Here is a 27,554-nt window from a genome sequence, read left to right as displayed (position 1 = left end):
TATACTTTACAGTCCACTCATCCAACCTGTACTTCCTTAGTTTGCTTGCGAGAACGTTGTGGGAGACCATATCGAAAACCTTGCTAAAGTCATGAATCCGGCTGAAAGCAGCACAACCCTACTTGGATTCCATCACTGTGCATAGCATAGTCACAGCAGAATCAGAAGCTACAGAGAAGTTGGTTAAAAAGGTATGGATTATAGCTTACCAGGTATAAAACTCTGTATGAATGCCCCGTTAGCTTTGCTACTTGGGTTAGTGAGGGGTATTTCCAGACGAGAATCTGGTTCTGTGAGTATCCATGAGTGCTCACCTGCAGGAGGAGGAAAAGACAAGACAGTCAGGGGCTCAGTTCCCAATACCTGAAGATTAGCAGCAGGACACTGAACACGGAAGCACTTACTAATTCATTGGCATGTTTGGACCAGGCCAGATTGCACACTTGTGACCCAGTATCAATACACTGTAAAGGCTGCCCAGTTAAAGTGTTCCAGAAACGTATGCAGCGATCTGCTGTCCCGCCGCCCGAGGCCAGCAGGCCATGCTGATGCGGAGACCATGCGATAGCTTTCACTGCTGCTAGGTGTTCTGTGTACTGCTGAACGGGACTCAGGCTGGAGTGATTCCAGACAAGGAGCTAGCAGAAAGAAGAAACAAGATGGATTAAGCACACGTACCACCTTCTAGTCTCCAAACCCCTACACTAAAAAGAAAATAGCGCCAGCCAAAGCTAGACAGAGTGAAAGCAGAACAGCTCAGCCTGAACAATTCTGCCAGTGCACCTCCATCTTGAGTATTTTAGATTCCTGAACCACCAAACATGCTCAAACTGAGGGGGGATTTTGCAATTTGAGCCTAGGGTAAAATCCCAAAGCTCAATTCCTTTGAGCCTTAGCCAGGATTTGAATTCTAGTCCACGAATGTAGACAGCAAGGTCTTTATCTTGCTTTGTGACTGAATAATCCAGCCACATCGCAAGACAGAAAGTCTTATTTACTGGAGGAGGAGTGCCAAAACTGGCAATACTTCGTACGCGTGACTTTGGTCCAATATACATCCCATGAGTTACCTGTGCAGGAATCTATTCCAAAGGTGCTCTCAGAACCACTTCTTAGAAACACAAGATATTTCTCTATACTCGCTGGTAAACTGCAAGCTTGCATTGCATACACTGAATTTAAAAACTTACATTCGCAGGAGGAAGTTTAATATAAATGATTTAGAATGGTGAAAATGTTGCCCCCGTCTGCTCCCCCAGACCCCCACGGCTGCCCCACACGCTGCAGCTCCAGCCTTTTAAGAAAAAACCAATAAACGCCCCAGATTCACTGGCTCCTGCAGTGGCCTTGGGGCTTCTGGGGGCTTGTGCAGAGCCTCCCACGCAGCGCGGAGCAGAGGGGCAGAGGGGAATTGTCCCCTGCCAGGCAGGAGCAGTTGAGTTGGGGCTTTTTTTTTTTTTTTTTTAAGGCCCTAGAGCTGGGCAGGGCAGGGGAAAGGCTTGTGGCAGAGCCCCACCCCCACGCAGCATGGGGCAGCGGGAATCACCCCCCTGCCGGTGAGTCTGAAGCAAATACTAGCCACTTTGCACAGGCCTAGTAACAGACTATTAATCCCCATTTACTTTAGTAAATAGTAGAAAACTAGAGAGGGTAGTAGGTTAGCTTAGTTTGGCTATATTTGAGGAAGAACAAAGTCCAATTAGCAAGTTGACAGGAAAAAAAAAAACCCCACCCTTAAAAAAAACCAAAAACATTGTAAATGAGGCTGGAATTTAAGTTAAAAAAAAAAAAAGGCATATCCTTGAAGAAAGGAAACTTTTTTGAAATTGGCAGTGAAAGTTCAGAGATGAGGTCAAATTTCTTTCTAACAAAAACAGTACTATACCTTGTTATCATTTCCACCGGATGCCAGGAGTTGGTGGTCTGTAGACCACTTTAGCCCACACACTTCCTGCCTGTGGCCCTGAAGCCGCCGCTCAGATTGTAGTGGTGGGGTCCGGATGTCTCTCTGAAGGATCATTCTATCCCGACTCCCAGAAGAAAGTTGGTCTGCATTCCATGCCAAGGCACCTGTGAAATAGGAAAAGCACAGTGAGATATTTGATGCAGTCATTAATAGTGAACTGGATTGCCAGGGCGGAGGCGGGGGGAGTATGCAAATGTTAAGCACCACTACCATTATATGGTTATAGCATTATAAAAGAGTCTTCAGCACTTGTTTGAAGATTGTAAAACAGTTTCCAAAACACAAACCTCATGAGTTACCACCACCATTTGATAGGTCAGTAGTGGATAGGGAAATGGGACTCATGAGTTCTAGCTCCCAGACCTGGATCCGGTGACCAGAGTTGCATTGCTTTCTTCCATAACCTACTTGCTTAAAGATAAAATGAACTGAAAACTTCCCGGTGTTAACAACCTAACTGGAGACTGGAAACCAGAAAATAAGGACATTCCACAAGGTTAGTAACATAGCAGACCAACCCCCCCCCCGTCTGCCTCAGGCACATGAATAAAGTAATGGCACTTGCCAGAAGTTTGTGCTGCAATGATACATGTATCAACACACCCAAAGCAGGTCAGTGCTGCTACAGAATGAAATTTAAAATGAATTTTTGAAAAGAGTCTAGGAGTTGCAAGGGTATGCCTCCTCCCCATATTTCTGGCACTTCTTGTTAATCAGGGTTAAGGCACTACTGCAGTATTTACATGGCTTGAATTCAGGGCTGGCAGCCTGTGAGGGCATAAGCTGTGACCCACTAGACTGTCACCCACCACCACTCCCTGCATTGCTCTGGCTGTAACAGCAGCCAGAGCCTCCAAGCACCCCTCTCCCCTTTGGCTTCTGTTGCCTGCCCTTGCCTCAAGGGACAGGGTGGGGAGCCAAGGCCCAGGCTGAGGCCATGCAAGCATGCAGTGCAGCAGTGAACTGAGGGGTGTCTGTATGGTGCAGAAGGAAGGGAGGCGTTAGCAGGGAGTGCAGTCCAGGAGGCCTGTGGCCAGAGCCATCCTGGGGCGGGGGAACCGAGGCGACTGCCCCAGGCCCTGCAGAGCCAGGAGTGGCTGTGGCGACTCTACACCGCTGCTGCCAGCTTTGCATCCAGCCGCTCACTAACCCCCAACCCCGCCAATGGCAGCAGTGGCTTCTTCGCATCCAGGGTTCATGGGGTTGGGGCCCCGCACAAGCCAATTTGCCCTGGGCTCCACACACTGCTCAAGTCAGCTCTGCCTGTGGCTCACCATGGTACGGTCCCCACTAGCATGACCCACAGGGCATGGGGCTCGTGGCCACTTAGAAGGTGGACAGCTCTACCTTTCATTGATCAATTTTACATTAGAAGTTGGTATTCAAAAATAAAACACCTCATCCTTTGTCTCCTACTTGCTCCTTACCAACTCTGGCTGTGTGACCCTCAAGCATGGATAATTTCTTCCCTGCAGCTGCATCCCAGATCTGTACAAAGCCCTTGTGAGTTCCAACTGCTACTAAGTTCCCCTAAATAAAATTAAAAGAAAAATTCCAATCAATACACCCAGCAAGGAAGTACACAAAAAAACCCCCAAAAAAACAAAAAACCCCAACAAGACTAAAGGGCCACACCATAAACTTGAGGTTCTGAAAGGGGGGGAGGGGGCGGGGAAGGAGGAAGAGAAGGATAAAAATCTCAAGAGAGATCATCCATGCTCAAAGGAATTCCAGCTAACCTGGGAGTACTCGAACAGGGTATATACACATCCTCAACATCTTACAACTTATATTAGGAAAAAATTGCTCTAGGAACTAAACTAGATGCATCAAGAGAATCCTTTCAAGGCAAATAATGCTGGAACTTTTCATGCATATTCTAAGCACTGTAGCATCATCAAGTCCTTGGTTTAGACAAGATGAAGCATCTTAAGTTCTTTGCAATGAGACATGATCACTTTGTCCTCCACTTGCCACAGTCTAGCCTACCCTCTCCAGAATATCCAATGGTATTTGAGGACTTGGCTGCAGGGGTTTTGCCTCTAAGGTTTCCAACAGGAAGCTGAGATATTTAGCCCAGGCCTTCCCCAAAAAGAATACATGCAACATGATAGCACTACAAAGAATTGCTTGAAATGCACTGACTGTATTAATTCATGTCAACAACTTTCCACAATGAGCAGCAAATATTAACTGAAGTTTGTGGCACTCGGGGAGTTGCACTGCGGAATCTTCACAGTGGGGTCTGACAGCATGGGCAGATTTCTCTACTCCATTTATGATACATTTCTATACAGCAAGCCCTTATGTATATAGCAGGATAGTTGAGATGGTCCCTTTAGTCAAAGCTGACTCATCTGCCTAGCTTTTAACAAAAGGCAAAAAGCAATTAATGGTCTTTGGAATCACTTTTTTTCCCCCTCTTAAACTATACAGCTCACACTGATATATCGAACTGCATTCCTATCAATGGAGAGGCACCAAAAATAGTTTCAATTGTTTTACACAACAAGTGCTCATTTTTCTGGGTATTTTGAAATGCAACAGTAGTTGAGAGGGGCAGAAAGTCCTCAGCACTTTTGAAAATGAAATCAATCATGTCTGACAGCATTATACAAACCCGTTCTGACCAGCCCACTGATGTTACAGAATCACCTTCCACAGATAAATCACACAACCGGGTCACCTTGAAAAGAAGGGAAAGAAATTGAACAGCAGCAGCATAATGACAATAGTAACAAATTAGCTATTTAGCAGGCTAAAAACTGGGACTAAGAGCACTACTGAACCCTTGGAAGATGTTACGCTTAAGACACGATTAACTAGTTAATCGCATTTTAAATAATGATCTGGCCACCTGTTCATGAAATTTATGGCACAATAAAAGGGTGAAAACAAGCTCCAAAATTATTTCACAGAATATGTAATAATTTTGTGACTAGTTTTCATTATGCCTCAAATTGCACTTGTGATCAGTGCACTGGGACTGCCAATCAGGTTGGCAGCCCCTGCTGTGGAACAACACCAGAGTGTGGAACTCACTCCAGTGTAGTCCTGGGGCTGTGACACCCAACAGCCGAAAGGAAGCCTCAGTCCCAGGACCATACAGCTTCACGAGGCCCATGGCTCTCTAGGGCACACTGGCAAGTAGGGCGCGACTAGGATCTGATCCCAAAAACTGCACATATGCCATAGGCGTGGCATGGCAGGAGGCACGATTGTTGGGATAGGAGATTAAATCCCATTGTTCCTTAAGTGAATGTCTGCCAGAGGCTTTAGTGTTGCACTCAATATAAAACACATTTCGTTTTATTTTAGTGCAGGGCGGGGAAAGAAGTGACACTGCAAACAAAATAGATTAGATTAGCTTATTACTTACTTGGCTAGTGCAAGCGCTCCACAGATAGACACAGGTACCAAGGCCAACACTGAGTACATTGAGAGATGACCAGTCCACAAGGTTCAGGTAGAAGTCATCTTGCAGCTCTGGAGCATCCAGCACTTTGAAAGGAATCTTGGATATTTTTCTTGTTGGCTTTCGAGGCGACCTTAGCAATTTCTGGCTGTTACCCAAAGATATGCATTTTATAAGGATCTGTGATGGTACCAGCAAATTTAGAGAAACTGCTACTGTACTGATCACAGCCTTTCTAAAGGACAGAATACAGGAAGTCATTTTGGTGGCTCGTTCATCAGCGACACCCACCCAAGGTGAGAATGAAGTTAGGTTCTGGTTCCTATAATGAAGCTAAGAAAAGGAAGGAACCTGGCAGTGGAAACACTGACCAAAAAAAAATCTCTATTTTTAAGGATGCTTGCTCTTTAGGAACTGGACAACTCCTACTTCCTACTCCTTTGTCCAAAATTCTGTAGCCAACTGGTATCACAATCAGTTACTATAAAACCAATTACTCAAGAACCTCATCCTCTTTTCCTGCCCAGTGGGTAGCTTATTACCTTTTGTTGCTGACGGGTGAAAGGGAATACGGGGAGACCTCATTGCCATCATCTGGACTGGAGCGTTTGGTACTGAGGGAATACTGTACAAAGAAAGTACTAGATATAACAACCCTATACAGTACAAAGTCCCAACATGAGACACTACCTACAAAATCCTGCATAAAGGCAGATCTGTTTTGTTTTCTACCCCTGTCTGTCCCTTCCCTTAACATTTCCTTTAAATATTTACTCTAAAACAATATAGAGAAGTTAATTTTTACCCAGAGAGGTTATGGAATCTCCATCTTCGGAGGTGTTTAAGACTCAGCTAGACAAAGACCCGCAAACAACACCAAGTTATGAGAAAGCGTGGTCATGCTTGAAGATAGGCTACAGATACAAGCAGATGGAGTCCCACAGAAGCACGGGGGGGGGGTCCCCAGTGCACTCGGCAGCAGACCTGAAAGTGGACCAGAAGCACTTCTGGTCCACTTCTGTGTCTGCCTGGGAGCATGCTGGGGACCCCGCTGCACTCCTGTGGGACGCTCCATCCACCCCACAATCACATCATTTGCGAGCTGTGCCTGGTACCTTGAGGTACGTAGAACAAACATTTAAAGCTGCGTCTATGTCCGAATTATCGAATCTCTCCAAATTGATTCAGAGGGTTCCAATTCGATTTGGAGAGATTAAAGGGTCTCGACTCAATAAGGATTTGGTGGCCGAATCTTCTCAGAATCAGCACCAACTCTTCAGATTTGGATTCAGCCGAATCGAATTGGGACAGTGATCCAAATCAACGAATTGAATCATTGTCCCCGATTCGGGCTGAATCCAAATCCAATACAGTCCGTTCTGCATGCCCCCCATGTCTACCCTAGTTATTTAGTATCACTGTCAAGGACTCGTTTTAATCTGTCGAGACTACCAGATACAGCAATGTGCCAGGTGCCTATTAACATATCTGAGGAATGCCTGCTCCTCTCTGCAAGTTATAGCACAAGCACTGAAGATTAAAAAGTTTTTCTGTTAGCCATGCTTACTGTGAAGAGGCTCTTCTTCTCTGGTGTAGATGGTTGCAGCCTCCTGTCCTCTGTTTGAGGATCCTGCACTTTCTCAATCCCTGCTCCCAAGAGTTCATTCTTCAGCAAGGCAGAGTATGCAAGGCCATCTGTATCAACAAAAACACATGCTTGAGCAAAGCCCTGAACAAACAGACTGGACTAAAGCTTGAAACCCATAGCTGGAAGCGAGGATGACATGTCTGGTCAGCCTTTAAATTCAAATCCACTTTATTTGCGCGAGGAGAAGATAAAATATACCGCTAGCCTCATTCCTAGCTTTATTCAGCCAAGACAGACATATTTGGGAGATGACAGCTCAAAAGAACAGAAAAAAGGACCAAAGAGCCTCTCTCTTCTAAGTTATGAGCTCAGCAGCCCACCCAAAGTTCATTCTAGTTCTTTCTGAAGAAGTATCCACATCACAATTGTGCTAAGAGTGCTAACTTCTTTATTCAAGATAGATTGGCCATTTGGAGCAAGATATCTTTCACCACTGAGAAATGCTTCCAAGCAAAATAAAGGTCCAACAGTAAGACACTGAGAGGAATGCTTATATTTTTACTGTTCATGCTTATGACTTAGACTGGACTTCAGACTCAAATCAAAGCTAAGAATGCAGGGGGAACAGTGGTACAAAAAAAAAAAAAAAAAATAGCTAACCTTTGCCATTGTCTGAGGTAGCATCCTTTGCTTTTCTGTTCTGACTTGGAGACTTTTCATTTTCCTGAAGGAGGAAAAATGCATGCTATCAAGCCAATCCCCACATGAACAGAGTTCTGACAAAAATCTTTGAAAAAAAAATGATGTTAATGGGAAAGGCACCATGCTCTTTAGAAATCTGCAGACGTGTATTCACAAAGATCAGACGCACAGTTGATGGGAACTCTCCAGGGAGACAAGTTCTGAATCAGCAAAAGAACTGATGCAGAGAGGAGGAAGGAGCAAGATCCTGTCAAATCAGCTTTGGTAACTCCTTGCAAGGTATCACATCCTCCCCCATGCCTATCACCACAAGGCCTTGTCCTGACACTGCAATACTTACATTTATCCTGTGGAAGTTAATGCTCCAGTTGGCCCCAGCTCTTGAGGGAATAAACCTGTCTCCATGTTTACTTGGAGAAGACATTGGAGAGTTGGAAGGAGTCAGTGTTCTTCTCATCTCTGCTACCTGAAATTGGATGCATTTTAGTAACCCTTGCAGTGGTGAGACACACCCTCACAATTGTATGACATGGCTGATTTGCAGTTTTAGGAATAAATTAGACAAGTATTTATATGGAATGGTCTGGATAGGGATGCTCCTGGTTTGAGCAGGGGGTTGGACAAGATGACTTCCCAGGATCACTTCCAACCCCTACTTTTCTATGATTCTATGAAAGAGAGAGAAACGTTGGTCATAGGAAGATTGAAAGACACCACAGAAATCCATTCTCCTTCAGGTTGCGCAGATCTGGGACAGACTGCAAATGGCTGGCACCTTAAAAGCCTAATTGTACTCCCACCCTCACGTCTTCAGGGGATCTTTGTGATACAGAATCTCTCTCCTCGTGCTTTCTCTCAACAGTTGAGTTGAGTAGTATGTCCCTTGAAAGCTGGAAGACTGAAGGCAGGGCATTGGGTACAAGTAGCTATGTAGGAGGCAATGATAGAATGAAAAAAGACCCGTTTTTTAATCCTCTGTTTATTTTGCAACTTTTCTCCTTCAATCTCTCTACACATGTGAATATATGCATTACAATGCAGTTTTAAAGATTTTTGCAGTGTTAGGCAGCAGACAATGCTTTTTAGTGCCATTTCTTTCCTTGGAGTGAAGCCCGAGTAGCATGCAACTAGTATACTGTAGTTTATTATACACAACATGCACCTGAATATAATACACATCTTGTTTTTGAAAGGTAGAATGAAGGAAAAATTAAAAAGAAAGATTTTTCCAGCGCTATGGCTCCATAGAGCAGAGACAGCTTAATCCTCAGCTCACCCAACCTCCCTGAAAAACAAAGCTGCTGGCTGAAGACTGGTCTCCATGTGTAGGATTTATGATTTTGAAAAGAGTTAGTCTCCAAGGCTGTGAAATAGGAAGAGGTAGATCAGGAGCTGCTAGCAGACAGCAAAATGGCCCTAAGGTTAGTTTGATTAATGGAACATCAAGGCCATTAAAAAGAAAAGACAACTATTAACAACTCTGGAGTGAAGAGCAATGAGCCATTAGGTCAGACTCCTGCACCTGCCTGAATACTAATACAATGGCAGCTACACTGTGGGGCAGGAATCAAAGCATGGTGCTTCTATCCCAGGAAGAAAATCAGCTTTCCTGCTTAACAAACACATCCCAATTTTGCAGGGGAAGGGGATGGTGCATGTAAAAAAATATGGTATTTATAAGACATGTAAAGTGTCCCAAGTATGGGCAACTCAGATCTTGCTTCACCTTCTCATAAAACAGTATCTTATCTTGAAGGAATTTCACAGGCAAAGCAAGTGAACAAAACTGACAAAAGGTTACAAGCATTCAATGTCCTGTACCTCTCCTGGCCTTCCAGATTACAAGAGGTTGGCATTTTGGGAACCAACTTTATGGTGACAAGTCCTTCATACCTCCCCTCGATCCCTGCCCTGAGATATCCCTCATGGAGGCCACTATACTTTGCTCCTCCCCACACCTCTGTTTAATGAGATCTCTCCTGACCAGACTTGAGCACCCATTAGTAGGCCTGTGTGAAGCAGCTAGTATTCACTTCGGATTCGGCCAATTCGGGGGACAGTGATTTGATTCAGCGATTCGAATCACTGTCCTGATTCGATTTGGAGATTCAGCAGCAGCCGAATCTCCAAATCAGCCAGGCCAGGCCCATCCCTCACCCCTCTCCCAGCCCACCAATGGCTGCCCCTGCCTGCCCCAGCTCCCGGCACTTGGGGGAAAAAAAAAAAGCCCTCACTCTGCGGGTGCTGCTGGATGGGTGGGGGATGATCCCCTCTGCCCCCTACTGCCCCATGCTGCATAGGGGGCTCTGCATGAGCCCCCAACCTCCATGGGTGCCCTGCACAGGCCAGCTCTGGCCCTTTAAGAAAAACCTGAAAAAACCCCAGGACTCACCACTCCTGCCAGCAGGGGCAATCCCCGCTGCCCCCTATCACCTGGGGGCTCTGCATGAGCCCCTGAAGCCCCAAGAGCGGTGAGTCTCAGGGCTTTTTTCTGTTGTTTTTTTTTCTTAAGGGGTCAGAGCCCCGGCAGGCAGGGTAGCCGTGGGGGGGCTCGTGCAGAGCCCCCCCATGCAGTTTGGGGCAGTGAGGATCGCCCCCCGCCCAGCAGTGCCCGGTGATCACCAGGGCTTTTCTTTAAAGTACTGGGAGCTGGGGCAGACAGGGGCAGCCATGGCGGGGACTGGGGGTGTAGGTGGGTGGGGGGGGGCAGTAGGGTCCCCTCTCCCTCTCCTAGTATTTACTAGCTCAGAGCGGCTACAGCTCCCTGCTGTAGCCACCAGGGACTACCCCAATCAAAGCTCTCCGAATCTCTGCCGAAACTTCAGAGAGCTTTGAATCAATTCAGACCTTTAAATTGGTCCCCTGATTCAATTTGGATTCAGAGATTTGGCCACCAAATCAGGCTGAATCTCCTCCAAATTGAATCACCACCCGACGCTTCGCACAGCCCCACCTATTAGGTCTATACTGCTGTCCCAGAGCATATTGAGGTTCTACTGCAGCATACAACTACAAACCTGGTTGGAGTAGTTGGATGCACAGAGAAGATGGAAGCTTTTGTTAGGGTTTAAGGTAAATACTGCCCTAATGTACTGTTCCAAGGTCCTTGTGGCATTGCTATGGAGCAGTGTTATGGCTGGGTTGTGTGGGAAGTATCACTTTAACACTATTTTCAAATTCATTAACATTAGTGTACTGTTCTTTCTAGGATGTCAGTGTTTGGACAAGAGGCATGTAAAGGGGATTCTTTGTGCGTCTTACTGCAGGCCTGAGACCCCTCAAGTCATGGATCTGGACCTGACTTTCCATTTCAGATTCCTTAAGTCTGCTAGATATACAGGTGTCCTCCAACAACATTCCTTCAAAGAGCTTTCAGCATTAGCTGCCATTTCAATTCAGAGTTGAACCTAGATCAGTTAGACCAAGAGTGGCCAAATCATGGCATGCAGGCACAAGCAGCTGATGAGTGACACAGGAGCCCTGGGCTTTCAGTAAAGGGAAGCAAGAAATGGGGGCAGGGGCCAGAGGCAGTCTGTGGAGGGAAGCAGAGGCACGAAGGGTGCAAACTTTTGGGGGGGGGGGGGGGGAAGGGAAGAAAAGGCCAGGGATCAGAGCAGCCCTCTGTGGGGGAGAGGGGGTTTAAACTTGTGGCATGGCTACCCAAAGGGTTAGTCACCACTGAATTATACTATATGGGATCACTGCAGAAGAGAGTTTGTCTTTAAAGTCCAGGCTTTAACAATTAGTAATGTGTACAATATCTATGGGGTAATAGATATGTACTGAAACAGATTAATCTCCCTGCTCCCCCCCCCCCCCAAATCCCATGGGACTTTTTCAAAACTTTAAAAAGTCATTTATGTGCATCAGTGAATGATGTTGCAGTTGGTGACCAGGGAGGAAATGAAAGATAAGGGCTCTGCAACATCACCAAGAAGTTCTGGGGCCAGCAGAGATGCATGAAGCCGGTGCGGTGTTGGTTCTATTATACGTGTTCTAAAGTGGAATCATAGTTTAAATCTACAAAGATCAGATATGGCTGAAACATGGGGAGAATATGCAACCTGGATCTCCTGCCCTCTCATGATATTTCCCCATGGTACTATTCTCTCCTTCTCTAAAGCTTGATTAAAACCCCCAAACTATTTACATTCCAGGAGTACCCAATGTGATTATGTAGCTCCTCAATGCCATTTTTATTATGTCAAGTACTAAGTAAAGATGCTATAACCCCAATTAGACTTCTAAGTAGTACATATATATATAAATACAGACGTTAAACTGATTTTAAATGACAAGTCAGCTACATTAACCAGTTGTTTGCAGCAGCTGTTTTCCAGAACAATTCAGAAACTCAGTGAAGGTTTAGTAACCCCCCTCCCCCACCCCTTCTTTAATAAAACGGCTCAAATAGTAAAATCTGAAAGCCATATCGGAGGGACAGTAAAAAGATATTACAGGACAGGGAATCTTTAGTCTGCATACTTACACAAGGCATCGTATTTTCATTCTGTATGTTGATCTGGCGCAGGAGACGTCTCTCATAATCCTGGTCCATGGTAGACAGGGGACTGGGGAGTTCAAATCCTAAAACCGTGTATTCATGGAGTCCAATCACCAATCAGTCTGATGCAATGACAGGATGGGGGTGGGGAAAAAGGGGGATGGAGCGTCAAATGCAGCACATCTCTAAAACACACTACCTATACTTTCTCCTTACCCTACTACATATCCAAAATGCTCAGAGACATTTGTATATTAATCCATACAACTAGAAAAGTAGGCAAATATCACCTCCAAATTTCTACCAACCTATGAAAAGGCACAGACGGGCTATATGAGCTGTCTAAATGCACATAAGCAAGTCAGTGACAGATCAGAAAACCCAGAAATCCCAACTTCAAATCCTGTACTTTAAAACAAAGTTAATTTTATTACTTTATAGCACAGTAGTCAGAAATTCAAGTGGTTAAGCTTATCAGAACATTCTTTCAATAGGTGACTGGGAGCATCACACACTAGTATTTCCTTAATGGTTGACATAACTCAACCATTCTGTGTGGCTGGCTGAGCACAGGGCACATTTCTACTACAACCAGAGGGACAGCTGCAGCACTGGTTACTAAATTAGGTCAAGTGACAATAGTGAGCAAATTGCAGCACTGTGGACTTCAGCATAAATTAGCCACTTACCTACCCAAGACTGTAAGTAGATATCTACAGACTGTGCAAGAGCCTGTGTCACATCTCTGTGGCAAGTGAAAAGGTGCTACAGACATACCCAGGCTAGCCGGGGTACAACCAGTAGCCTCATGCAATGGAGACAGCACAAGCCTGCCTGGGATACTCTGTAAATACTTAAATTACTGAAGCCTGTGTGCCATCTGATTTAAAAAGCTCTCCTCAAATATAATCTACAAGAACTACAAAGACTTTTGGACTACAGTGATGATCTCTCTCTAGTCTCTCCAGCAATGATTCTCAGCCTTTTTAGACTTAAGTCACCTCTCCACAACTTTCCTGAATTTAGCAGTACCTCATTTTCCAGGAAGTGCGTGTAGGACTGGACTGGAAAGATGCTAGGGCTGGAAGGGGCATTCCTGTCTGTATTAGGTGTATCCGATAAACCTAATGCAGGCAGAAGCATGCCCTCCTTTCAAAGGTGCCATGGCACTAGTACCAGCACCAACAGTGAGGCCAGCTGAAACTGCTCCACGCACCCGTTTCCAGGAAGCACTTGCAGGCCTAGACCAGGAAGCAGGTGCAGGAGGAGGGGTGCAGACAAACCCAATACCAACAACAACACTGCCTCCTGCTGCACCTGCTTCCCAATCCAGGCCCACCCCTGTATGTGCCTTGGTTTTGGGGAGTTTTTTTGTTTGCCTTTTTTTTTTTTTTTTTTTTAACTTGTTAAGTTTTCCTGAAAACCAAGGACTTTTAACTGCAGCTAGGTGAAACTGCCCTATGCAGGAAGTACTGGCACCGTGGCACCCTTGAAAAGGTCTCTCAGGATCCTGGATGAGGAACACTGCTCTACTGAGCATCTCTCAGTCAAGGGCTCCAGGATGCCATACTTCGAGCAGGTATTTGTGTACAGTATTAAGCTTGTAACACTTGTAATGCTATCTTAAAGTCACATACTCTCTTACAGCTTTTCAATTACTAACTTCTGTACTATTAAATTACAAGATCACACTGTGTTCATCACTCATTACTGACAGGATAATTTGAGATCCCTCTTTGCAGAAAAACAACTGAGGAAGACTTCACTCATCACTCAAATGTAACTACTTTAAAAAAAAAAAAATAGAACAGACAGGTAAATACCCATTTTCCTTAGATGGACCAGCTGAGTAATACAGGTTCCCCTCGCTTTATTCAGGTTCTGTATATGCGAATTCGCTCTTATGCGATGATCCTTTTTATACCAAAAATTTGTTATACGCAACGTAAATTCACTCTTATGAGATCAGTGTGGTGGAGGCACACAGTTAGCTGCTTTGTGTGCTGCATTGTGGGACTGACGCACACCAAAATATAGTCTCCTGTGTGGATCTGTGCTCCTCGCTTGTTGTCTGGGACACATATTATTGTAATTGCCATCCCCATTATGGATTCTAAGCGTCCTGATAGCTTCTCTCCAACCCCTCTCCCTGTGCCCGTGTCTACTTTTGTCTGCTGTTGGCAAGTACCAACACTGTCTTGTAAAAGTGGTAGAAATGGGTCTGGGGGTCAATAAAGTCGAGGTCTTGGAACATATCCCTATTTGTTACATTGTAAAGTAGGTTCCCTTTATGCAAATTCAAGTTATGCACCATTTTCCAGAAACACATGTACAGCATAAAGCGAGGGAAACCTGATAAGAATAGGGACTACACCAAGATGGGATTTTGGGAGCACAGTTACACATGCTAAAACTGTTAATGTTCTTAAACGTTAAAAGCCGAGGAAGAACACTGCATATGGACAACAGCCAGACAGGTTTTAATAGTCAGATCAACCATGATTTCTGTAGCTTTCCAGATTACAAGCGCTTGCAACTGAACACCTTAACTTTATATCAACACAAGTAAAAACTAAAAATGAGAGAATCAAGTAATCTGTAACAGTGGGTTCTCAACCTTTTTGAGTCAAGGCTGCCCTCAGAAAATGCCAGATTTGAGTTTTTACTCTCTTTTTGTGGGTGGAAAAAAAACCCAACGAGCAATTCTTTGATTGCAAAAAATTCAGGCAGATCACAACAGGCCAGCGTTTTATCTATTTTAGTCAAATAGATGACTATTTGGAAACTCTGGGTTTACCTTATTAATCATGTTTTCACATCTAACAGTGCTAACATTGCAGGGCCCACCACATCCTTGAAAGGATTTGAAGACATTGTGGGACACCACAAAACCCTGGTTGCAAATCAAGGCTCTTTGGGTAAATCCAATATCTTTTATCAGACCAATTCATATAGCTGGAAAAAAATCTTCTTTGCAAGCTTTCGGGTACAATTACCCTTCAATCAGGCAGAGGAAACGTCTGCCCGAGAATCACTAATTTAGAGGTACATTACTTAAATCACCTTACATATTCTAGTGGCTTTACTATTCCTATAGATTTAGGTTTTCCTAGAATAAATAAAAAAGCAGAACATCAATATAGCCTATGTGCAACATTTATCTAAACAGTTTAGCTTCTCTGTTAAAAGCACACATTCAACCACTGTAAGAATCACGTGAATAGGCATTTTTAAAACCAAGTGTTCAACTCTTGCTCAAGAGAGGGGTCAAGAGAGTTCAGCTATGACTGAGCTAGTGGCAAAATCTACATTACATACCCAATACCAAAATTTCCTGAAGACTGGGTAGAACCAGACATCTCTCACAAGACAGCACAAGGCCAAAGTATATAGTTTAAACTGGATGCATTTGAATGTTAACATATCTGTTGACTATTTAAACTGGCACTCAGAATGTTATTTCAAAAGAATATTTAAATGAGCAGTCGCTATTCTTGATCTTGTGTGGTTTTTGCCTTTTTTTAAATGTGATTCTATCCTAAGAGATGACAAGAGAAAACGTAAAATACATTTCAAGAAAATATTTCTTGTAGAACAAAAAATTATGATGCAATTCAGTCACATTAAGTTGAGAACAAATTTCCCTCATGCAATTAAAGCTGTTCTGTGTAGTATTAAGCATTTATACCATCATTTATCATTTTTAACTGCAGAAAAGCTGGATCAGAGGACTGCAATTTATTTTTCCAAGTAAAAGTTAACAGGCTTAACAACAAATGTACTGCAGTCCATCAAAATATAAACCAGCGTGCACTGTTCTTCAACCTACATTTTATACACTAATTTACAAACTTAGAATTCTTAACAATTAAAATGCCTGGTTTTGCCTTGATTTAAAAAAAAAAAAAAAAAGAGGGGGGCAAGAAAGCCAACTTAAGGCAACCAACTTTCATGCACAAAACTTTCCAAAAGTTAGAAAGTCTACCCAAGAAAAGAGAAATGAATGCTTAATGAGAGTTAAGTACAAGCCACAGATAAGAGTAACATACTGAAGTCCAAAGTATTACCAACAACTCTCAAAGAGCCTTACAAAAGTGATTTTCCCATAATTTATGGAGAGGAAAACTAGAAAAAGGTTAAATGATCTGCTTACGGACAGAATCAAACCTAAGCCTCCTAGCTTCCAACCCTTCGAATTGTCATACAATGCTTTCTCTAATTAAGACTATTACTAAGCAACAGAAAAAGGTGTTGTGTATACAGCAGGTAATTATGAACACCTGTTTCTAAGACTGCTAAGAGCCAGCTGTTAGAAAAATCAGTGCAAGCTAAATACATGCAATACAATAGCAACTTGCAAGTTATTAAAAGGTCAAATAAAAACATAAAGGATGATATTTAAGTGAGAACCCTTCATTTTGTTTAAGCCCGGATTTATGAGGAATGAGCATCAATTCTTAGATGCATTAGTTTACGCCAGTTTAACCACTGCACAGAGATACTCCAAATTTAAACCAGAATACTAAAGCACAAGTCAGTCCATTTCATCTAAATGGATTAATAAGCATTAATATTTTAAAGAGCTATAATAAAAATGACTGATTTATCTTTTGAAACCAGAAGCAGCTTTTCCATTAACAGAAAAAAGATAATGGCATCCCTGGTGAATTAGTTACTGTTGGCATTCAGAGTAGCTCACTAGGCTGCTGAGATACAAAAATGATTTGTCACTATTCCCCAGGCTCTATCATACGTCTTGCATAGTCTATGAAGGCACATGCATAAGAAGTTTTATTTTTGGCTAAAAGCAGTAACCACCAGCTCACGTCCTAGCTGTATCACAACGGGTGCTCTGGAGGCAGCTCCAGCAGCATTAAAGAACCACCTCTTTGGGCACATCCAGGTGAGCATTAGGCCTGTGCAAAGCGGTTAGTATTTGTTTCAGATTCAGATTCGGCCAATTGAGGGGACAGCAATTCGATTCAGTGATTCGAATCACTGTCCCGATTCGGCCGAATCAGCCAGGCCAGGCCCATCCCCACCAGCCTGGCAATGGCTGCCCCAGCTCCTGGCACTCGTTAAAAAAAAAGCCCCGACTCAGCAGATGCTGCCAGGTGGGGGGGGGGGGGGCAATCCCTGCTGCCCCACGCTGCATGGGGGGTTCTGCATGAACCCACCAACCAGCACTCCCCCAGCTCTCCCACAGGTGCCCTGCTCAGGTCAGCTCCAGCCCTTTAAGGAAAAAAAAACAAAAACAAAAAACAAGAAAACCCCTGGGGACAATCCCCACTACCCTGCACCACGTGGGGGGCTCTGAACAAGCCTCCGAAGGCTGAGGCTACTCCTAGAGCGGTGAATCCCAGGGCTTTTCTTGTTCGTTTATTTTTTTCCTAAAGGGCCAGAGCTGGCCTGGGTGGGGGCCAGGAGACTCATGCAGAGCCCCCCATGCAGCATGGGGCAGTGGAGGGCAGCAGAGATTACCCCTCACCCAGCAGTACCGGGGCTTTTCTTTAAAGTACCGGGGCGGGGGGGCAGCCGTGGGGGGGCTAGCAGGGTTCCCCCATGGTCCCCCCTCCCCTAGTACTTTCCAGCTCAAAGTGGCTGCAGCTTCCTGCTGCAGTCACTAGGGACTGCCCAAATCAAAGCTCTAAATCTTTTCAAAGCTCTCCCAAGCTTCGGCATAATTGGTCCCGATTCAATTCGGATTCAAAGATTCTGCCACCAAATCGGGCCCAATAGAATCACCACCCAAAGCTCTGCACAGCCGTAGTGAGCATACACGTGCAGCGCGTGCCACAAACTGCACACACCACACATGCAGGCATTCACCACACTGCTAATTTGCAGCGTGGTGGGTGTTTTTGACATTGGGGTGCCACACGTGGCTGCAGCGTGCACCACCTGAAACTGGAGCCTGGCTAGCCAGTCATGCTCTGCGTGCTGAATCATTGCCACTGGAGCCACAGGAAGCTGAATCCTAGGTAAGGCTGCTGGGATGAGCCCCAACTCTGGCCCCAGCCTCTCCTACCCCACCCAGGGCAACTTGCCACGTGCCACAGCACACCTGCAAGTGTTCCTAGGGGACAAATAGCAGTAGCAAGGCTATGTGCCACTGCTGTTTGTCCCTGGGGAAACACATATGTGTGCTTGTCTGGACACACCCTTTATGGCTGCAGACCCAGGAAAGATCTCAAAGCTCACACTACTGATTGATGACTGTTGAAGCTTTTGACGTTAGACCACAACACATTGCCAATCCCCTCCAGAACATGGGAATAAATAGCCCACCCCTCACCAAACACTCCTCATATCTGAGCTTACAAGGATCCATAATATCCCAGCATCTTTGTTACTGATTAAGACCTTTGGGAGAAACGAAAAGATCCCAGAGGCCTAGTGATCAGTAGTATGCAGATATCTTGTGCTCAACTGCTATCAGATGTAGAAAATCTGACATCCCTTTAAGTCAGCTGGCTCAAGCAGAAACCAAGGCAAGACCAGAATGATGCTGGTCTGAAAGCAAAGATACATTAAAGAATTAGCCAAAACATTGTTTCTGCTTTCCATACAGCACCCAACTAGGCAGAGTCATGCAGACTCAAGACCTGTTTGATTTCTTAGTAAGCCTAGATAACTAGGTGCCATCCTTCACATCCATCTTGTCAGAAAGCCATATCCCTTCCTCATAAGAAAGAACCTGATCACAGTGAATCAAGCATTTTTCATCTCCAGTATAAATTTCTGTAGTTTGCTGAATTTGAATGTATGTGAAGGTAATGCCAAGGGTGCAGACTGCTCGCCATCTTATGACTGAAGCTGCTGTGCACACACAGCCTTATGCTCAAGTTCTTCAACTGCTTCTCAGGAAGCTTCTGATGCCAATGATCCTGATCTATTAACTGCTTTGAAAATTAGAGACAGAACTGTGATCTGTATGCTGCACTGCAATTGCGCTCAGCCAGAACTATACAGATGACAAAACACCGGAGAAATACCACAGGATTAACAATTCATATCTGGCAGGTTCTAACCAAGGAATACATTTCTAGAGTCTGACCATCTTTAGGATAATCCATATAGCTTTGAAAAGCTTTACATCATGAAGAAATAGTACCAACGAAACCAATGTTAGATCTTTGCTTGGGGTAGGATTAAAGAACACAAACTCAGTTTTGTTTTGTTCTTACTCCCATACAGAGACATACAGAAGATTCCATTAGGTCCACACAAGATTTGCTTTACTGACACTTAACTGAAAGGGACATGAATACTATGGCAGTGGCCGAGCATTATCTTCCCCTCGCTAAGGCAGGGGAACAGTCTACCAGGAAGAAATATTGTATTCCTACCCCCCCAAAAAAAGGCTAGTATACTTTCACTCCAATGGTATAAACATGCAGATCAATGCAGGTCTGAAGGGGGAATGATGGTTTTTAAGACAATGCAAATGTTATTGCTTGCATACAAATGCCATATCCTAAGTGAGAAAATTCTTACAATCCCCTTCCTCTGCCTAATCAGCTGCTCTGGTTTCTGCTCCCTGCCCTGTATTCCCCTTCCTGCTCTGCTTGCTGTTCCCTGCCCTACCTGCCACTGTTCTTCTTGTCCCTTTTGCAATCTGCCATGTGCCACACAGAGGCTGCTCATGTCACTTGCGGCATGATTGCTACAAGCTGTCTACCCCTGACTTAGCACATGCCCAAGTTTTACCAGAGAGCCTGAATCAATGGCCTCTGTCTCCAAAACAAGAACTTTGCACTTGTTTAATAAAAAGACCTGATAAGTTTCCTTATCACAGAAAGACAAACAGAAAGGGCAACATGAAAGGCAGAATGGCAGAACAGCTCAAAAAAAAAAAAAATCTTTCAATTCAGAGGCCTCAATGAATAAAGGATGCTGTATAGCAAAACAATGAAACAGCTGAAGTCCCCTTCTTCTTGTCTGCAAAAAAAAAGACGTTTAATCAAAAAGGCAGAGAAAAAAAAAATCAAGCTCAATTCCAGCAGATCCTGTCAGGAACCTAGTTTTAGCATTTGAGATATTAAATCTCAGGCGAATTTCTTCAGAACCTCTGGTTATCTATATCAAAGCTATTAACTCCCATTGATACATTGGACCACATTCTTTGCTGCCTATACTTTGTATACTTGGTACCATCATCTATATCAGTGAAAGATATGAATAAAATGCCACAATTTTCCACAGATGTTAAAGGGCTACCCACTAATAAGAGTCAGGCCTAACTGAATTATTACATCTTATAAAGCAACCAGAAACTAAAATTGAATATATTGCAATTAGAGTTTGACTTCTCACTTCCTCTGTACATAAGCAGGAACAATATAGAGTATGACAAACCCAGCTTCTCTCAAAGTACTCAATTGCTGTACTGGTACTTTGAGATGGAAGGACTGCCTCTGCAAGAGAAAAATCATTCAGTTGCTCTGTCCCTTCACTCCTTGGCCTCTGCCAAGACTGCCAACAGGGGATGCAAAGGGCCAAATGTGCTCACTTCATGTACTGACCTCTGCAGTCAGAGTTCCTTTATCTAAAGGTATTTTACATAAATTACTGGACAGAAAACAGGAAATTACAAGCGTATCAATAACAACAAGGAAAATTAAAAACAGAATCTGTTTAAGTTCTGCAATTCTTTTTAATTCTTTTTTTTTTTTTTTTTTTTAGATGAACTGAATTGCGCTGTGCATAGGATACAGATCATATGAAAAAGGGGCTATTTTCCCCATTAAATAATCCAAATTCAGACTATATGGATTCTAGATGGGGACACACAAGAATAGAAGGAAGAAAAGTTACTGTATACAGTTCCATGAAATACTCTGACTATACACAAAACATATGGGCTTACTTTTTAGTAGCTTATGCTCTAGTTAATAGCACTTTGCTAGATGGTTTGAGAAAAAATGGTTACTGCATGGGTAATCATGAGCACTAGAGATGGTACAGCTCAACTACATCTGGCCTGAAATTTCCCTACTGAGCTGTCTTTCAAGCCAACATTGTACAGTTCAATACAAGCCCTGAGGATCTGGCTGGACAAGCATCTAAATACTTTCACCATATTCATACATACATTATAAAAATAACTATACTTATTAGAATGTAGGCATTATTAGAATTTACCTTGATTTTTTTTTAAAAACCCATAAAAGGAGTAAAAGTTGTTAAAGGCAAACATCCAGAGAACATCTGCTTTACTGAAACAAAATATTAACAGATGCTGATAGATCTAAAAACAAAAACATTTAATTCTCAATTCCATCTTCTTACAGAATTTTACTGAAAAACAAGCAATTAAAAAGGAAGTCAGTTTGATCACTGCATCCAATATTTCCACTACTTAATTCAATGTGGTTCCTGGCCATCTATGAACAAAAATATTAAGTCACAACATTTATAAATGTAGCAGCCCCTATTGACAGCTACACAGAATTCTGTTTGTACATTAAAAACAATTTTTAATATGACAAACTGTTACCAGCAGGAGAACTGCTTTCAGTGATGAACCCTTAAGCATGAAGCACTAGGCTAGCATCATTAAACACACTAATTTGATAAGACTCAGCATTTCTCCCCAGGAAAGTGAGCACAGTGCCTTCAAGAGAGCTACAAATCAAATAAAACTCATTCAAGCAATGAAGTTTAAGACAGGAGCTTTGACAGATAACCCCAAGATGATCTAAGAGGTTTCATTTAGCTTTAATGACTATTCTAACGAAAAGCTCTTCCCTAGTACAAAACAAAAAAGCTGACTTCAGTGTTTCTAAACCAGCGAGTAATAAACTGCAGATCAGGAGCAGTACCTTTTTAAAAGGTATTAACGGAACCTTCTGATCTTAAAATACATGGAAAAAGAAAATGCTTGGGAGGGGACAGCCAACAAGCTTTTACATACTGGCTGCTTGTTTATATACAGTCCAGACCAGTGATACTATGCTGTTCCTTCTAATACGTGTTCAGTAGGGTTTGAGAGCTGAATTTGGGGCTAGCTCCCAATGGGTATGCCCATCATGCCATGAAAGGCACCATCATAGTTACTGCTACAGCTGACAGTGAGACAGTCAGCCATATTAATCTAAAGTCAAATAGAAGCCAGGCTAGATTTGCACATTATAGACTAACAAAAATATGCACATATAATTAGGGACCTACCAAATTCACAGCAGAAGGCAAAAACTGCTGTTTTAAATATGGTGCTGTCTTTGCATCCCGCTCCTGATTGGCCAAAGGGCCTCCGACAGTCCTGTGGTCACTGACCAGAGAGTAAGCAAAAACAGCACCATATTTAAAACTGCAGTTTTCACTTTCCCACCGATCAAGAACAGATGGAGAGTGGGGAGCAGTGGGGCCCCTCCACCAATCAATGGAAGGGGGGGGCACACAAGGGAACCTGCAAAATTAAAGGAGCCATTGGGCACTCCACTCTGCCGTTAATTCAGTAGGTTTCTATGTAAAATATTATTTAGAGCTGTGCACATTGGATACCCGACCATCTCTTTAAGCCCCTGGACACGCCACATACCAACTCAAGGATCGGTCTGCAGTCTTGTCATGAATACTGAGGCCGTGCCCAGCTCACAAGACCCGTAGGGACCTACTGAAGCTATATATATAGCACAAGTTTTTGTGGGCTGAACTCATTTCACCTACATGAAAGCAGATGAAGTGAGCTTCAGCTCACAGAAGATTGTGATGCGTGCACACATGCATACACCTACCCCCAGGATGCCTTGAGATCCTTTCAAGAGTGCCACAAGCTGTCATGCAATGTTAGCACTGCTAAAACGATTCACAAGATAAACCGAGAGATTTTAAACAGGAATCTGTGGTGTCCAAACCATTCTGCCCTGTTAGCCCAAGTTCTTGGCAACAGAAGAATTGCACTATTATTTTTCTATCATCAAAAATAAATGAAAATTAAGTGCTAGCATTTTCTGAGGGGCGCCTCAAGTCTAATAGTCTACACGTGCATGAAGGTGCTTTTTCTAACGCACGTTAAAATTGAATACCTCCAATATGAGGTACTGAACAAATGCGCATTAGGCTGCCTTAATGTACAGTAACGAGCGTGCGTGCTTTTTAAGTGATCCTTAATGTGCAGTAGCCTATTTTACTGCATGTTAGCATAACTGCACAGTTTTTTAGGTGACACTTTAATTCACAGTAAAATAGGCTACTGCGCATTAAAAAACATGTGTAGATGTGCCCAAAGAGTTGAGAACAACTGTTCTAGACAGGTGCAAGTCTGCGCAGCCCACTACTGGCTGTTTCAGCAAACGAACCAAGCAGCGACTAGGCCGCAGAAGATGACCTGTCCTCTCACTTCCAAGAAAGACCCTTGCCGGGCCACAGCTGAAGAGCGCTGGATCAGCAGAGACGCCTCGTACTCGAGCTGCGCACGCTGGATACCTGCCCGTGCCCCTGGACACGCCGCGTACTGACTCAAGGATTCGTCGGCAGTCTCGTCATAAACGCTGAGGCCGTGCCCAGCTCACAAGACCCGAGGCAGAACGGAGAACAGCAGGATACGAACTTGCCCAACTGTACTTAACAGATGCCAAGATATTCATCAGGACATCTTCTGACAGGTTAAATTTAGGAGGGACTAAAACGTGAAGACTGTTACCTCCGACAGCCGTTATACGCTTTTGTGCTACTGAGAGGTGCCAGCGTGATCCTTGCGGAGGGCGAAGCCCTCTCTGCCCCAGAGGAATGGGCTCGGCAGCGAGAGCCCAGCACAAGCCTCCCTCGCCCCCCGCTCCACGAGGGGCCTCCTCTAGGCTTTAAGGAGCAAATTCACCCCGCGCGGCCCTGCGGGTTCCTGGAGCTGCCAGCCTGTGGGCGCGTCCCCGTCTGCTGCCACCTGCTCGGCGCTGGGCAAGACCACGCCGAGTCGGCTCGGCTGCCCCGCTGCTGGCAACCAGAGGGAGCAGGTGGCCAAGCCCCAGGGCCCCACCCAGGCTTCCCCGCAGCGCCCGCGGGAGCTGCCCAAGGGGGTCTGCGATGGGACGTCGCCCCTGCCCCCCGGGAGCAAGGAGGCCCGGCTCGGCCCTGCCCGGGAGCGGCCCGCCCCTCCAGCCTCAGCCCACAGAGAGGGCACCGGGGCCCCCGGAAGCTCCAGGCCCACCCCCTGCCCAGGCCCAGGCCCCCAGCCCCCAGCCCCCGGCCCCGGCGCCGCTCACCTACCCGGCCCGGCCCCGCTCCGCCTCCTGTCAGTCTCCGCCGGCCCCAGCGCTCCCAATATGGCGGCCGCTCCCCCCACTGCCCGCGGCCCCGCCCCCAGCGCGGGGCATCACGGGAGCCCCGCCCCCCTGGGCCCGTTCGAATCAATACAGGAAGGAAGGATGCGTCTGTTGCTGTGGTAACCGCTGCGGCCTGCCCGCGCCGCATGGCCTGCGCTCGAGTTATGACGTCATGTTGTGATGAAATGGTGCAGTGGGCCGCGCTGACCTCACTGGCAGGACCTGGTTCATCACAGCGGGGGCAGGGGTGCTGCGCTGCAGTGGCCCAAAACATGTCCGATCCCCCCACATCTTGACCCAGACTGGACTGGGGGGGATAGGGCTGGGCCCCTACAGCCCGGTGGTGGCCTGTAGTCCTACGAAGACGCTTCTGGGCAGGGAGGTGCGTGGTGACCCAATATGGTTCACGCAACAGATTTTATTACAAGCTTTCCAATATTTGATCTGATTCTTAAAGCCTCGGCTCCTGCAGTCAAGTGATTATACGAGACCCTCGGCTTTATTGGTTATAAAAAATAAGCCTCCGATTGCTTCTGCGCAAAGAAAAGTGTGACCTGGGTGAAACCTAAGGGCCCAAAAACCAAATGAAGGATTTTTAAAGATGCCTGGGACCTTGCCTCCTAAACCTTGTCTGACTTGATCCCAAGTGCATAGATGGTGTAATACAAAAGATCACCCGAAAGAAATCCTTGCCTCTTGCATAATGTCTGCACCATCACAGCTGCATCATCTGGATACGACCGTTTTTAAAGACGTTTACTTGATTTAAACGTAATCACGTGATTTGGGTGGAGTGACTGGAATGCTTGGGCGTGGCGACGTTTCGGATATTTCTGCCTCTTTTCCCTGTGGCAAAAAAGTCCATGTAATACATTCACAACGCAAGGAGAACACAAACTCCAATCTCTGTTCAAGTGCCTTACGACGACGAAGGATCATCTCATGACGTCCTGTGAAAAATGAAGGGTTGGCGTATGCCCCTTCAGTTCGTGGCTTTGAAGGTTGATTTGCCGTGGTTCTGGCTGCTGGGATCAAAGGCGAGTTCCCCTGAGAGCTTCGAATGAGATACGAATCGCAGGATTGCTGACACTCGCAACTTTATGGCAAGCCTAAGAGATTTTCATCTGCTTTCCATGATGCTTGCAGTCGTGGCAGGAATAGGCTGCAACTCAGAAATATGAGTTTAGCTGACTTTAGTATAACCTGTAGCCAAGAGTTCAGCTTCCTGGGTAGGCAGCAGCTAGCTCACAATGACTCCAGTCTATAATTCTTCCAGCAGAAGGCGTGGTGTGATTGCGAGCCGTGATTTCGAGCCGTGGCCGTGAGGAATAGCACAGCAACTCCAGGCCCAGGTTTTGATGGCATTGGGAATGGAGAGTGTTAGTCATGGGGGAGCACTCAGACACTCCCGGTAGTAAATGGGAGGATGAACAAGTGGCAGCAGCTCTCAGCTCCAGTATCAGTCTGTCTCAGCAGCAGTCCTTGCACAAATTCCAGGGCCAAGTACAGCTTCAGCTGGGATTACCAGCATTTTCTAACTATTAACTTAATAATGAATTTCCGGATCAAAATAGCCAGTGACCTGTTGTATCCAGGTAGTCCTTGGAGGGTTTGGTAAATGTTAAAGGAAATTAAATATTCCTTATATACAAATGATATATCTGTAACACCTAAGCACTTCTCTTTTAGAGTATCTGTCTTTGGTAGACAGACAGCCCACCATATTTTAGCAATACACTGAACAAGAAAAATGTTTTTGAGGAATCTTGGAGAAGTATGGCGGGAAGGGACCTCAGGAAGGCTGCAAGTCAAACTCCCTGCTCAAAGCAGGATCATCCCTATCCAAACCATCATATACAAATGTTTGTCTAACTCAGGGGTCAGCAACCTATGGCCTGTGTGCTGGATCCAACCTGCAGAGGTCTAATCCAGCCTGCAAACTCCAATTTGGCCCAGGGGATTGGTGGCACGGAGCTTTGCCATGCTGCCCAGGCCCTTTCTAGCGCTTTGCAGTGTCTGTACTTTCTTTGCTGTAGAGAGGTCAGGAATGTGCAGCAAAGGTGAGGCAGCTGTCAGCTGGAGGGGAGGGGAGAGGTGGAAGGAAGTGAGACTTTCGGCCTGCAGCCAGGGCCAGGTCACAAGCTCCAGCTGCATTGGGAAAAGGTGACCCCTGGTCTAACCCATTCTTAAACTGCATGAACAATCCTCTTACGCAACTGCCAAACACAATGCACCAAAACACCTAATCTGCCACAAGTAAAGTGGGGGATGAAAGCAATGTTAATGTCCTGCCACTGCAAGGACATTGCTAGATCCAAGGAAGAGGGCTATGCCCGTATTAAAGAGGAAGACAAAACTCCCCACAGTCCATGCTGATCTGATCATGGGGTATATCTCAAAACCGTGAAGTAGGTCCTGATCCCAGATGTGGTGAACAATCTAACCCTGACTGGAGTAACAAGACCCTCTAGCCAGGAACCTCTGGATTTTGTAGTCCCAGTAGAAGCACTGGTACAACCCAGTCAAAGTCCTAGTCTTGGCTACAGCTGAACACCCAGTGCTTCTGGGGAGGGAGGGGGAAATCCTGACATCAGTAGCAACAGGAAGGGGAAAAATTCCTTCCTGGCCCCACGCAGCAACCAGCAAAGCCCAGGAGCATGGGATAATAACCAGACACTTTCCACTCTGCACTACAGCCTGGGAACTGTAAACACAACTGCACACAACACACACCCTGACTACAGAGCCAGAACTCCCAATCATCTCATCCCCAGCTCCTTTAATCTTCTTTTGTGACCAGTCTGGTTATGGAGCTCTTCTTCATTCACCCAATGCTGAGCCTGGCCCTTTCCAGTTTTCTGGCCTGCAGAGCTTTTCTCACGATCTCCAAGCAGTGTGTATTTTGCTGGAGTTTCTTGAGCTTTCAACTATTGCTTTCACAATACACTCCAGGCTTTGCTTCTCCTAGATCATCCCTGACTAACACTTATCCAAGCTCTTCTAGAAAACCTCCAGTGAAGGAGATTATATAACTTCCTTGTGCAATCTATTCCACTGACCTGACAGTGAAGAAGTTTTTCCTAATGTCCAATCTAAGTGTACCGTACTGCAATTTC

At 45.1% G+C, this 27,554-nt stretch overlaps 1 protein-coding gene across 4 annotated transcripts in view; it reads right to left on the bottom strand.

Moving 5' to 3' along the window:
* Window positions 1-24,468, bottom strand: part of FZR1 (fizzy and cell division cycle 20 related 1) — a 33,478-nt gene extending 9,010 nt beyond the window's left edge. The window contains exons 1-12 of one of the 4 annotated variants that reach the window (XM_006267381.4): window positions 24,383-24,468; window positions 12,161-12,297; window positions 8,012-8,137; window positions 7,630-7,693; window positions 6,949-7,076; window positions 5,924-6,006; window positions 5,346-5,529; window positions 4,587-4,652; window positions 3,394-3,496; window positions 1,886-2,070; window positions 405-638; window positions 210-314 (exon numbers count right to left, since the gene is read on the bottom strand). In XM_006267381.4, coding sequence (XP_006267443.1) covers window positions 210-314; window positions 405-638; window positions 1,886-2,070; window positions 3,394-3,496; window positions 4,587-4,652; window positions 5,346-5,529; window positions 5,924-6,006; window positions 6,949-7,076; window positions 7,630-7,693; window positions 8,012-8,137; window positions 12,161-12,229 — 1,347 coding nt within the window. In that variant the 5' untranslated portion in view covers window positions 12,230-12,297; window positions 24,383-24,468. Of the gene's footprint in view, window positions 1-209; window positions 315-404; window positions 639-1,885; window positions 2,071-3,393; window positions 3,497-4,586; window positions 4,653-5,345; window positions 5,530-5,923; window positions 6,007-6,948; window positions 7,077-7,629; window positions 7,694-8,011; window positions 8,138-12,160; window positions 12,298-16,328; window positions 16,380-23,822; window positions 23,930-24,378 lie in introns of those variants that run through there. The other 3 variants (XM_014599851.3, XM_059719861.1, XM_059719860.1) reach the window with 3 other exon arrangements.
* Between the last annotated feature and the right edge of the window lie 3,086 nt (window positions 24,469-27,554).

The sequence above is a fragment of the Alligator mississippiensis genome, chromosome 16 (assembly GCF_030867095.1).
Source record: "Alligator mississippiensis isolate rAllMis1 chromosome 16, rAllMis1, whole genome shotgun sequence".
Classification (NCBI taxonomy): Eukaryota; Metazoa; Chordata; order Crocodylia; family Alligatoridae; genus Alligator; species Alligator mississippiensis.
The sequence above is the reverse complement of the archived record's forward strand: the minus strand, read 5'-3'. Positions and strand labels throughout refer to the sequence as shown.